Below are 13,395 nucleotides of genomic sequence, written 5' to 3' on the forward strand. Positions count from 1 at the left end.
GACTATGACTCCTGATAAGCTGCTGAAGGCCATGCCAGCACTGCAGACCCAGGTGGACACTCTGCTGGAGTTTGATGTATGTATAATATTTCACCTTCTCACTCTAACTCCTATCATTTTAAATGTATCTGTTATTCTTTGGCTGTGGTTATAGCTTTAAGGGATGTCTTTGACATTTATCTGACCTCATTGTTTCATATAAAGTTGCGGTACCTTCCTGTAGATGAATGCATTGGATACATTGGTATAAGACAAATGCTTGTTGTGTACTATCACACTTTATTGTTAAAGAAATGTTTGGTGAACCACAATGCTTTTTACAGTGATATCCATTAAGACCATGACTGATTAAGACACATAAGAACCGCCCTTTTGTGCCAGGCGCCCGATGTTTGATAACAAAACCACCCCGAATGTGGACTGGACAAACCCCTAAATGTATTTAATCTATTCGCCAGTGACCATGCATTTTAGATTGCCAAGATAGGGGCCTTAATATTCCAAATATCCAAACTCTTAAAATAGAAATCCCTTCCTTAAATGCATATTTGCATACTCTCTGTTTCTGTCCTTTATTTTGTTTTTTTTATTGTTGTTTACTCTCTCTCCTTCTCTCTCCCTATCTCTCTCTCTACCCCTCTCTCCCTCTCTAAATAGGTTTGCATCATCCACTAATTTGAAGTATGTTTCCATTTCTCCCCCTCTCTCAGGTCCACCCCAAAGATCTGAACAATGGAATAATCAATGGTTGTTTCATGCTGCTTTTCAAAGACCTGATCAAGCTTTTTGCCTCTTACAATGATGGCATCATTAATTTATTAGGTAAGGATGAGTCCATCAAATATCAATCATCAGAACCTCTTTCTGCGGACCTAAACATAAATAAACTACATTACTGGAATAGAAAATGAATACATCGTCATGTAAAGGTATACTGCATTATACCAAAACACTGCTGCTTTTTATTTATTATTATTAACATTATTCGGTTACACTTTACTTGACAGTAGCGACATCAGAGTGACATGACACTGTCATGAACGTGTCATAAACAAGTCATAAACGTTTATGACAACGCTTCTGTCATTAAGTGTCATTCGTTTTTTGTCATAACAAGTTAGGGTTAGGATTAGGGTTAGGGTTAGGGTTGGAGTTAGGGTTAGGGTTAGGGTTAGGGGATAGGGTTCATGTGTCATGACAGTGTCAAGTGATCATGTCGGTGTCATGTCAGTCTTATGTCGATACTGTCAAGTAACGTGTTACCCACGTTTCATCATATTTTACAAGAATTAGTGTGGTTTTGTGATTTTGTGAATGTCTTTCTCTTCTTTGTTAGAGAAATATTTCAAAATGAAGAAGTCTGACTGCAAGGAGGCCCTCGAGATCTACAAGAGGTTCCTGACCCGTGTGACCAAGATCTCTGAGTTCATGAAGATTGCAGAGGTAGCGCTGAAATCCAATGAAGCAAATACAAACCTGAAGAAAATACTAGACTAAGAGAAAGCATTGACATATACACTGGATGAGTGAAAGGATTGTGTTTGTGTGGGTTGCATGCAACATGGAGGAAATGTAATACTGGACTGTTTCTATTTTGCAGCAAGTTGGAGTCGACAAGAATGACATACCTGACATTTCTTATGTAAGTGACCCTTAATTACCTACAAGAGCCAGGGCTAAAATGTAGCCAGTAATCCAAGTTCTACCCCAGCCATCCCTATCCCCTAACCATGTTAGTATCATACTCATAACCATCCCTATCCCCTAACTATGTTACTATCATACTTATAACATGCCATACCCTGTGCAACCCCACCACGTCATCTAACCATCAATTCATCATCAGTAAATACCCTGCTCCTCTCCTTTCCTCCCATCTCCTCTCCTCTCATCTTATCTCCCTTCCTACCATTCACTCTTTCGTACCCCTCCCTTCAACTTCTCCATGCTCTCCTCTCTTCTTCTCACCTCTCCTCCTCCTCTGTGGCCTCCTCCTCTCCTTTCCTCCCCTCCCCTCCTCCTTCTCCTCCTCCTCCTCCTCGGCCTCCCCCTCCCCCTCCTCCCGTCCCCTCCTCCTTCTCCTCCTCCTTGGCCTCCCCCTCCTCCTCCTCCTCCTCCTCCTCGGCCTCCTCCTCTGCTCCCAGTGTCTGCACCCTGGTGTGGTGGTGGACCTGGCAGACTCAGACAGTGAGGACTTCCAAGTGGAGGAGCCGGTAACCGCTCTGGGTCGGAGCAGAGAACCCTCTAACAGCTGACTCTAGACCAGTTCCATCCCAAACTCTCATGGCCCAAACTCTCGATGATGCCCAACCCATTAATGCAAGCATGTGATCCCAGATCAGTGGGGTTCCACCATATCATATTAGTTAACCAGAAGTGTCCAGTTGAAATCTTTGAGGCGGATGATATCAGAGCTATAACACAAGCTCACCTGGTCCTCTGAACCAAAGTCCTTTTAGGCAAGTCCCTCCACTCGGTGGCCATATGACAACGCTTTTTGGGCACTCGTCGGGCATCCATTTCGGCAGAAATGCGCGTGTGCAAGGCTTCACGACATTAATCTTGCTCCAGCGGCGAGATCACAACACATGATTGGCACGATGTCTTCACAACACACCATATGATTGCCTCAATGTATTCACATCACACCACGATTGGCTCAATGTATTCACATGTCGACGTTTTGCAGAGGAAGGTGGGATATGTGTAGACAATGGTCTCCAGTATTCCTTTATCATGTGTACATAAAAAGAAACAGGTTGTGTGGAAATCCATTCGTGTCATCAATATATACATTTTTCGGTGCTCATGTCTGAGACAAAAGCTGGCCATTCTAGCTCCAGAGTGGTTTCGATCCGACACCACTGTTGTTGGCGTCATGGAACCCACTCAACTGGTTCAGGAACAGCTGTTAGAGGGGTACTCTGACTCTGGCAATGCCTGCAGAGTTTCCAAAGATGCAGTGACCTTGATTGGGAGTGGGCAGGCTGTGTGATGTGCATGTGTGTGTGAGTGTGTGCGTGTGTGCGAGGGCTTGTGTGTGTTTGTGAGTGTGTGTCTGTGTGTGGGTGTGTGATCTTGAGGTTGGTGTGTGCAAACATCGATAACGGAGGGCAGAAGGCTCGATGGGGATTGATGTTGCTGTGGTTTGTTGTGCTTCCTGTTGCTTGGTGTCTGCTCACATTTTGGGAGAGGGCACTTGAGGTGATGGTTAGTGTGTTGTGTTTACAATGGACTGGTGTTTCATTTGGATTTGAAGCTTGTCAATAATTACTACTCTCTGTGTGTGTGTGTGTATGTGTGTGTGTGTATGTATAGGCTCCCAGCAGCATCTTGGAGTCTCTGGAGACACACATGAACAGTTTGGAGGGCAAGAAAGGGTAAGTCTGTGCCATGGTGCCACCTGTATTTTGCCCAGATGATGGCAGAGTGGAAATGTCAAAGCAGTACAAGCTCAGTTGCAAATATCACTTTAGTCAATCCATTGTTTTTTTTTAACAAATAAGATATTCTTTTGTGTCAAAACCAGCTGGTCCTTTTTCCGCAAAAACCTCTAAATCCACCGTGCCATGACAGCAGCTCTGTCATGTTTGACCAATGAGGTTGTTCCTGCCATTTCCCTCTCTACAAAACTAAAACTTCACTGGGCATCTGCCTCCTGACATGTTGAAGAATCCTAAATAGACATTCCCGGAAAACAAGTTGACGGTTTAAAATGGGAAATCAAGACCTAACACATCCATAACATAGGCCACAACGTTGTAACACATTAGTGAACTTGCAGGCTTCTTTGAGAAGCTGAACTTTCTCTGTGTCATACAGTACATGGGACAAAGTTTCTCCTTACAGTAGCATCCACAAATTGCGTTATTTTCACAGGAGGTTGGTCTCCCCCAAAATAATCTCTAAACAACACTGTTTACAAAAAAGCCCTGTTGAAACTAATTGAAGTCACATGATTTGATGTTGCATTCTGATTGGTTCTCAGAACATAGTGGCTTTTGCTGGCAAAGGAAAGTGGCATTTAGAGGCGTCTGGCTACAAATCGATATTTCAGACCAGGAAGAGAGTATATTTAGTGGGTTATTTGATTAACGTATATTGTGTGTGGAGAGCATTCACTTACCACCGTTATCTCATTTTTGACGGAGGCATCTGAACTATTCAAATAAAAAAAGAGAGATGGTGATGATGATATTTAGAGATGAGTAGCCAATGGTTGGTATTGTGAGAGAAATTAGTTGTTATGTATGGAGATAGATATCTATCCAATGTTAAGATATTGTAAAATGAATATAAGCTTTTGCGTTGGTTTATCTCACACTAGTCAATAGCATGCCTAGCACTAACAATACTTGAGAAAAAGGAAAACATGTTTTTACGATATTCTTTGACACTATCTGCTTGAAATTATACAGTATATACATGATACATTTATTTTGTGTGTGTGTGTGTGTGTGTTTGCCTGTCTTCTGGCTGTACCATGGTACGCGTTTGGATTCTCAGTGATTCTCCAACAAAGGTAGACTCAACCTTCCTTTCTCCCTTTGTCTTTCTGTTGTTTTATCCATCATTTCTTGGTTGTCTGTTGAAGTAGTTTCAGATAACCACTTGTGACATTTGATTGGCTAATGGCTATGGTTTGTAACCTTATCTCTGTGATCTGATTGGCTGAATGTGGTGTTCCAGGGCTCCCCCACCAATAACGCTTCACCCACCTCCACTCCGGCCAAATCTGCCACCGCTGTGCCCACCTTGGAGCCCCCACCCACCGATGGCTCCGCTGCAGCTGCTGCTGCCCCTGAAGAGCCTGTCACAGAGTGAGTGTGTGTGTGTGTGTGTGTGTGTGTGTGTGTGTCTGTCTGTCTGTCTGTCTGTCTATCTGTGTGTGTGCATGTGTGCGTGTGCTTAGTGTGTCTGTATCTACATCTGTGTGTGTGTGTGTGTGTGTGTGTGTGTGTGCATCTGTCTGTCTGTCTGTGTGTGTGCATGCGTGCGTGTACAAGTGTGTCTGTGTCTGCATCTGTGTGTGTGTGTGTGTGTGTGTGTGTGCGTGTGTGTGTGTCTGTGTGTGTAAGCATGTGTGTAGGGCTGGGCGATATATCGGTATTACGACTACGACCGATATATTTTTGAAAACGATATGTAGTTGAGACAATATCGTAATACTGGTATTATGTCAAATAATGGGCCATTTTATCAAAGCCACTTGCTCTTCTGTGTTCAGACCATTCAGATAGCCGCAGCTCTGCTCAACTGCGCCCCTTGCGTGTGCACGTTCTCCCTCGCAGCACTACAAACTTTCAAACATGACGGACACTGAGGCAGATTTTGTTTACCTTGATCAGAGGTTGGTCCTGATGCCTATTCCATCGGCACATCAACGGCTAGACCGAGAATTCTCGTTGTGAAATCAAAATTCCACTGGAGCTCCAAGCGGTTTTGTACACGCAGATTTAAGTTACAACACTGTTTAGCAGCTACAGCTCTTCGACTCACGGTAAAATGTCATTTTTGGTACATAGCCTAGCTAATTTAAATACACTGATGAATGCTTGCGTTTAGCGACAGTAGCAGATCTAAAGTCCTCAGGGAGACAACCTAAACACTGATTTTATTAAGAGGATATGCACGCGACTCGCGAGCAGTTAGGGCATCATTTTTTATGATTCCTGAAACCCCATTCAATCGTGCATAGGGATTTTTCTTACGAACCGGAACATGCAAAAATGAACGCATACAAAACGACGGTAGCGTCTATCACACTCTTGATGAGTGACTCAGTTACGTTGTTTAAGTAGCCTAATTTTTTAAAACTTTTTTTGTTGTTGATAGCAACATGTCTAGGCCATCATAGTCTACATTTGCTTGTCATCTAAGCCCTATCAAACCCTTGCAGGTAAAAAAACTGCATTGTGTGACAAAACTGCAGGTTTTTTCAATATTGTTGTGCCCAAAATAGCCTATTGCATTGTGCAGTACAATGTAGGCCTGCGTTGTCAGTCAGGGTCAACTTTTGGTCTTTTGTTATTTGCGCAGCTTTATCAGAGCAACTGTAGCCTATGCCTATTGTAGGCCTATGTTATTGTTTACACTTTTTTGCACAGCTCTGTTAGAGCAGTCTGAAATTAATATAATTAAAACTGGCTGTGTTGTCATAATTGTTGTGTTGAGTGAATATATGAAGCACTTCGCTCTTTCTGTTTAAAATATCAATATCGTATCGATATCGTATATCGCCAATCAGCCCCAAAATATCGGGATATCAGTTTTGGTCCATATCGCCCAGCCCTACATGTGTGTGTGTCTCTGTGTGTGGGTCTATCTCTGTGTGTGTGTGTGTGTGTGTGTGTGTGTGTGTGTGTGTGTGTGTGTGTGTGTGTGGGTCTATCTGTGTGTGTGTGTGTGTGTGTGTGTGTGTGTGTGTGTGTGTGTGTGTGTGTGTGTGTGTCTCTGTGTGTGGGTCTATCTCTGTGTGTGTGTGTGTGTGTGTGTGGGTCTATCCCTGTGTGTGTGTGTGTGTGTGTGTGTGTGTGTGTGTGTGTGTGTGGGTCTATCTGTGTGTGTGTGTGTGTGTGTGTGTGTGTGTGTGTATGTGTGTGTGTGTGTGTGTGTGTGTGTGGGTCTATCTGTGTGTGTGTGTGTGTGTGTGTGTGTGTGTGTGTGTGTGTGTGTGTGTGTGTGTGTGTGTGGGGGTCTATCTGTGTGTGTGTGTGTGTGTGGGGGTCTATCTGTGTGTGTGTGTGTGTGTGTGTGTGTGTGTGTGTGTGTGTGTGTGTGTGTGTGTGTAATCTGACGTGCTCCTGCTCTCCCATAGCTCTCTGCTGGACCTGGACCCTCTCGCCTTCTCTGGCCCTTCAACAGGAGCCTCCGCAGCACCCACCAACTGGGGAGGTAAGAACCAATCAGACACCAGATTCAGCCACAGCCAGCCAATAGCACAGCAGATTTTATACCAGTATACTCATGGTTATGGTTATGGTTCTTACAGTAACAGACACCTTTGTCCAAAGCCAGGTACAATAATAACAACACTTTAACAATAGCAAATCGTCATTAAAGAGTCTGTAAAGAGTCACTCAGACAATGTCTGCACATTTGCAGAATGTCTGCAAATATGTGGCACAAAAGCCTCATAATGTCATGCCAGTGAATATTTTCTAGTAATATTTTCAAATTTCAAACAAACAAGTAAAGGCACTAGTTGTAGTGTTGTAAATAAATTAAGTCCTAAATGGGATTTCTTTTTTTTCTTTGCAATTCCTCTCTGTGGATACATGCTTTTAGACCTGCTTGGATCGGGTGAGTGGTTAGCATTATTTGTGTGTGTGTGTGTGTGTGTGTCTGTGTGTGTGTGCATGACCCAGCCAGTACACAACATGAACACACACAGATCAGTCTACAGTACCTTTCCTCCTTTGCACCTGCTCTCTTCCTTGTCTCACTTTCAGCTACATTTTTTTCCTCTCTCTCTCTCTGACTCTCTCTCTTTCTCTCTCTCTTTTTCTTCCTCTGTCTCTTTCTTGTTCTCACTCTCTCTCTCTCTCTTACACACACACACACACACACTAAGATTCAGTGTGGTAGTGCCCCTTGCGAGAATCCTGTCTGCCATTGTGTCTGTTTCTCCATTCTGGCCTCAGTAGAATCTCTCTTCCTTTAGCTTACTTTCTATCCCTCTCTTTCTTTTTCTCTTTCTCTCTCTCTTTCTTTTCCCTCTTTCCCTCTCTGTCGGATACTGCCCACCCTTCTCCCCCATCTCCCCTTTCCTGGGATTGTGTTGTCGTGGTGATGGTGGTCGTGTTGGGCGTGGCTCTGTAGAGATGGGTTCCCTCTGCACCACCGACTCCCTTCAGCCCGACCCCTCCCAAGCGGTAGACTCCGCCCCCTCTCCGGCCGCAGCCAATGCCGGCGCTGGTACGGAGGCGGCAGCTAGCAGTCTGGCTCCTCCCGCTACCGGGGCCGCCGCCCCCAGCCCCGGCCAATCGGATCTCCTGGGAGGTCAGTAGGATGCGGAAAACTTCTCCAAGAAGAGTTTTCTGGAAAAAAAGGCTACGTGCCTTGAAAAAAAAAGATAAAGAAAAACAATCCATTTGCAAAACACTGTCAGACAACATCTGGCGATACACTTCAATTTTTCTTTATAATTTGATGCTGTTTTTATTTATTCAATGCATCAATGAATGCATTGGATTCATGTGAGATCAGATGCAACGTATGCATTGCATCATTCAAAAGCCTTTGATTTGCTCTTCAGCTTAATGACCTTCAGCCTCTGCTTTCCGCCACCAGGCAGGAATTATAGTAACCTCAAGATACACTACATGGACTAAAGTATTGGGATGCCTGCCATTACACCTACAAAATCTTCAGTGGTATCCTATTCTAAATCTATAGGCATGACTGTAATACCTATGGATTTGGAATGGGATGCCATTGACGTTCCTGAGGGTGTAAGGGCAGCACAGCTTTAGTTTCAGCTTAACTCCTCCCCTCATTTTGAGTTCACCACACCCTCAACCAAGTGTCCAATCGTAGACCCCTGCTGTTTCTTTCATTCCTGCACTCTCACTCTCACTTCCCACCCGCCATCTTTGTTCAAAATCACCCCTTTCGGCACACAATAATTTCTTAGCATTTACAGAAAGATCATATACACACAGTATATGATACCTTGTGCAGTGGTGCAACTGAACAACATTTTTAATTTGTATTGGTTCTCTAAGTCAGCATATAAATGTGTGAGCACTTATAGTCACAATGTGCACATGTTTTTTCACGGAGTGCAAGGTAACAGTGTTTATTTTACATGAACATTCATTACTGTAATTTGGCAAAAGCTCTAATCCTCAACATTATATGCTCCAATTGAATGTGACTAACAATGTGTAAGCACATATAGACTACAATACTCACAAGACATATTGCATTATAGTATAGTAGACCGGCCTGCCATGATTTACTGTCTTCTTTAAAGACATATTTAATAAGCCTTGTGTAAATGTCTCACTGGTGTTTTCCTGGAACTGACTCTTTTGCTGTCACTTTTTCTTCAATTCCTTTCCTGCTCTGACACCTCTCTGTGATCTGACCTCTTGACCTCTGACTCCTGACCTGTTGGGCGCCTCAGAGGCATTTGCCACCCCGGCGGCCGACCCCCCTGCTGCAGCTGAAGGTGGAGCTTCTGCGTCCACACCCACCCCTGCTGCTGACGCTGCTGCTGCTTCTGGTGGGTGATGACACAAGGGCAGATAGATGGATAGATAGATAGATAGATGGAAGGATGGGAAGATAGATAGATAGATAGATAGATAGATGGATAGATAGATCGATAGATGGATAGATGGATAGATAGTTGGATAGATAGATAGATAGATAGATAGATAGATAGATAGATAGATAGATAGATAGATGGAAGGATGGGCAGATAGATAGATAGATGGAAGGATGGACAGATGGATAGATAGATAGATAGGTAGATAGACAGATGGATAGATAGATAGGTAGATAGACAGATGGATATATAGATAGGTTGATAGATAGATGGATAGATAGATAGATAGATGGGTGGAAGGATAGGCAGATAGATATATAGATAGATAGACAGATAGGTAGATGGATGGATGGATGGATGGGTGATAGATAGATAGTGGTGGGGAGGGAGCAGAGAAAAGGATGCATGGTTAGAGGACCAGAGAAGATAAAAAAAGAGATCCAATGGAAAAGAGGGAGTAAACATGGTAGAGAACAGAAAAAAAGAGAGAAGCAATAGAATCAACATGCTGGGATGACAATCATATGAAGGAAAGGGGGAGTCTTTCTAAATCAAATCAGTGTTGCTGTGTTCGTGTATGACTGTGTGTGTGTGTGTGTGTGTGTGTGTGTGTGTGTGTGTGTGTGTGTGTGTGTGTGTGTGTGTGTGTGTCTGTCTGTCTGTCTGTCTGTCCTGTGTAGTGTATGGAACTGTGTGTGAGTATGCATTTGAGCATGTAGCTGAATGTGTATGGATCGGATCCCTGTAGAGTAATCGACAGCCTTAGATGTACTCCATCAAGGGCTTGATGGTGTTGCTATGGAGATCACAGAGGGTGTGATTACTGGTTTTAATCACTGACCAAACCTATACTCAAAGCAAACAGGAAGAGAGGAGGCCATTTTCTTTCCCACCAGCCTCTGAGTTTCTCTTCATTCACCCTCATTTCTTTTCCTTTATGTTTACACAAGGCCTTTGTTACAGATTGAGTGGATGATCTATACTTCCCTGTTGTGGATTAACATGATTTTCTGTCCAGGCAATTCCAGGTACTGTATATGGGACCATATAGAGAAAGACACACCCAAATGTTGCATGAATCATACTACATAACACTTTATTTAGCTACCCTGTTACTGTGTAATGGCTTGGTGTGTTGTAATCAGTGGGAGTCATTGGTGTAGACAACATAGGCTTTAGCTGTGAGCTTGGACCACCATTGTTTGTTGGTGGATAGTAAGGATAGTAAGGCCCACTTGAAGGTATACCTTGATAACTGTGATGTGTGTATTTAATTGCCAGTGTGTCCTCTGACTGTGTAATATTAGTCTTGGAGTGGGTGAATGCTACAGAACTTGATTTTGATCTTTGTAATTAAATGTCAGGGCTCATCTTCATCATCATCATCATCCTCATCCACCCATCCACCCCTCCATCTTCCCCTCCTCCCTTCCTCCCCTCCTCCTACAAAAAAATAGATCCTTTCAGCAGTGAAACCAAAGACCCTTTCAGCAGTGACTCCAAAGACCCTTTCAGCAGTGAAACCAAAGACCTGTTCAGCAGTGACCCTTTCTCCAGCACCAACCCCTTTCCCAGTGACCCTTTCGCACCCTCGGCTGGCCAGCCAGACGCCGCCCCGCAGCTGGACCTGTTTGCGCTGTCGTCCGCGGACGCCTTCGGCTCGCCGGCGCCCCCTACCGTCTGCCCGCCCACCTCCAGCACCCCGGTTCCTCCCGTCTCAGCGGCCGCCCCGACGATACAGCTCTTCGGCGGTAAAGGGACTGACTGACCAGGGCGCAGTGGCTTGTCTGTGGATGCAGAGGGGGAGGGGAGGATGGGGTGATGATGTGTGGGGAGGTGCTGATCTGGGATCTGTGGATAAGGAGGAGCAGCTTGTGATTTGCAGTGGTTTGCAGTGGTCAGCAGTTCCTGTATGTGCATCGGAGTGGTCGCATGTGAAATGCAGCTTCTCTCCTCTTCTCGCACTTTCTGTCTTCCTCTATCTCACAATCACCCTCCTCCTCCTCACACACACACACACACACACACGCACACACACACACACACACACACACACATTCTCCTGTCCTGCCAGGGCTGTTCAGTGCTCTGCTACCCAAAGTGCCTTCAGCTCTTTCCTATTTTCCCTCTACTCTCCTCATCCTCCTCCTTCTCCAGCTAGAAATGACCAAAGCAGGTTTTGGCATGTGTGCAGTCATGTGTGTTTGGTGTCGATGTGCTTCTTGTTTGCTTTCCAGCCTGTTCCATTTGCCACAAAAGTGCACCTTGTCATCAGTTTGTGTGTGCAGACGAATGTGTTTTGTGTGGGTGTGTGTGTGTGTGTGTGGGCATGTGTACGCATTGGTACTGTAGAGTGTGTGAGTGACGTGTGTTTCATGCGTCCCTGTGTTTAGATCTGTTTGACTCAATGCCAGACTCCAAACAAGAAGCAGCTCAAAGCAATGACTTGTTCGCCACAGGTAGACACTCCTCCGTTGTCGTCTCCTGCTTCTCCCTTCCCTTCTTCCCTTCTTCTTCTCCTCCTCTCTTCTCCTTTCATTCCTCTCTCTCTCTCTCTTGATCAGTCTATTTTTCTCCTTCCCGTCCTTGATGATTGTGGCTAAAGGTGATCTAAATATGGGTGTCCCCAGGGGTTTACCAAAAAGAACAGCCTTGGGTGATTTTCTCTCTCTCTCTCCTTCTCCCTCTCCATTTCTCTCACTCTCTCCCTTTCCTTCTCTCTCCCTCTCTCTCTCTCTGTTTCTCTTCTTCCCTCCTACTAATTTACTTCTTCTTTTCTTCACAGCTCTGTTTATCTTCATGCATAGAGTGTTTCTAAGCTTGTCTGTTAATTTGACTTTAATCGATCACGTCTCACTCTCACTTAATCTCTTTCAATTTCAGACTTGTGTAAATTCTGATCAAATGTTTTTCAGTTTGTTTTCAAGAAAATACATAAAGTTATTTGTGTACAAGTTTTATTATAGGTTGGCTCATAATGTCCATCGTGTGTGTGTATTTGTATGATTGTGTGTGTGTGTGTGTGTGTGCGTGTGTCACACTCTCCAGACATGTTCTCCTCCCCTCCTGCCCCAACATTAGCTGCTACTGGGGGAGCAGCCACGGACCTGTTTGGGGGTGGGTAACCGTGGGCAACGGCCCCTCCGCCCCTGTGTGAGGCTACAGCATGTGGGGAAGGACTTTGCCTTTGTGTTGTGTGTGGGGTTGTTTGTCAACAAACCAAAACCTCTCCAACAGAAACAAAACAAACTTTATTCTGATAATCTGAAGGGAGGTGTATGTTTACTTGGATTATATTATGGCAATTTTATATTTTCAAAATTCCTCATCCACCATGGTCATAATCATTATTCATCCTTATCACAGGAGCCAGGAGTTGTACACCATGATGTTATCTTCTGTTTGAAAGTCTCCTGTCAGTGCCTTAGAGATGCATTTGCAATATTGATTCATCCTCGTTTTAGGGGTTGGTTCAGGAAGTTATTTTAGAGCACTTCTTTACTGGTCTGTTTTAAACAAAAATAAATGTGTTGAAATAGTTGTCTGTGTCAATATCAGTATGGCAGCACTAAAACACCAAACCTCAAGTTGGGAAGTTTTTCTTGAGGATCTTGTCACTTATATAGAAAATAGAATCAATTCCTGGTGACATTTCAAGGCATTATTAGTCCTTGGTACCTGTGATTGACACCACAGAATGAGGTTTCTATTTGTGAATTGAGTACGCTGGTTTCTGTATTCATTAACATGTCCTTGAGATGCCTTTTAAAGATGTTTTTAGAGTAGAAATGGCATTGAGTGTAGATTATGAAATGTGTGTGAGTGTGTGAGTGTGTGTGTGTGTGAGAGAGAGAGTATGTGTGTGTGTGTGGGTGTGTGTGTGTGTGTGTGTGTGTCTGTGTGTCTGTGTGTGTGTCTGTGTCTGTGTGTGTGTGTGTGTGTGTCCTGTTGTTCTGTCCAGTCTCAGTCACTGAGAGGCCTCTCTCTCTCCCTTCTCTGGTGCCCCATAGTGTTGAGCTGAAGGCGCTCACTCTAAACCCTTCTTTGCCCTCATGCTGCGCTGACGGACTCTGCTGGACTCTGTGCGGGGTGTCTGGGGGGACTCTGCGTTGCGTCTGGTC

At 44.4% G+C, this 13,395-nt stretch overlaps 1 protein-coding gene across 1 annotated transcript in view; it reads left to right on the forward strand.

Moving 5' to 3' along the window:
* Positions 1-13,380, forward strand: part of LOC143109902 (clathrin coat assembly protein AP180) — a 25,434-nt gene extending 12,054 nt beyond the window's left edge. Inside the window, exons 6-19 of the mRNA XM_076272707.1 lie at positions 1-76; positions 711-822; positions 1,337-1,443; positions 1,601-1,642; positions 3,319-3,380; positions 4,507-4,522; positions 4,690-4,820; positions 6,818-6,894; positions 7,288-7,302; positions 9,131-9,229; positions 10,732-11,025; positions 11,668-11,733; positions 12,323-12,391; positions 13,285-13,380. The exon at positions 1-76 is cut by the window's left edge and continues 18 nt beyond it. Of these exons, the coding sequence (XP_076128822.1) occupies positions 1-76; positions 711-822; positions 1,337-1,443; positions 1,601-1,642; positions 3,319-3,380; positions 4,507-4,522; positions 4,690-4,820; positions 6,818-6,894; positions 7,288-7,302; positions 9,131-9,229; positions 10,732-11,025; positions 11,668-11,733; positions 12,323-12,391; positions 13,285-13,295 (1,177 nt within the window). The 3' untranslated portion in view covers positions 13,296-13,380. The remainder of the gene's footprint in view (positions 77-710; positions 823-1,336; positions 1,444-1,600; positions 1,643-3,318; positions 3,381-4,506; positions 4,523-4,689; positions 4,821-6,817; positions 6,895-7,287; positions 7,303-9,130; positions 9,230-10,731; positions 11,026-11,667; positions 11,734-12,322; positions 12,392-13,284) is intronic.
* The last annotated feature ends 15 nt before the right edge of the window (positions 13,381-13,395 follow it).

This window comes from Alosa pseudoharengus, unplaced genomic scaffold, assembly GCF_046254945.1.
Source record: "Alosa pseudoharengus isolate Yale_2024_CS ecotype anadromous, Long Island Sound unplaced genomic scaffold, YU_APseudo_1.1 YU_APseudo_1.1_scf_7, whole genome shotgun sequence".
Classification (NCBI taxonomy): Eukaryota; Metazoa; Chordata; class Actinopteri; order Clupeiformes; family Clupeidae; genus Alosa; species Alosa pseudoharengus.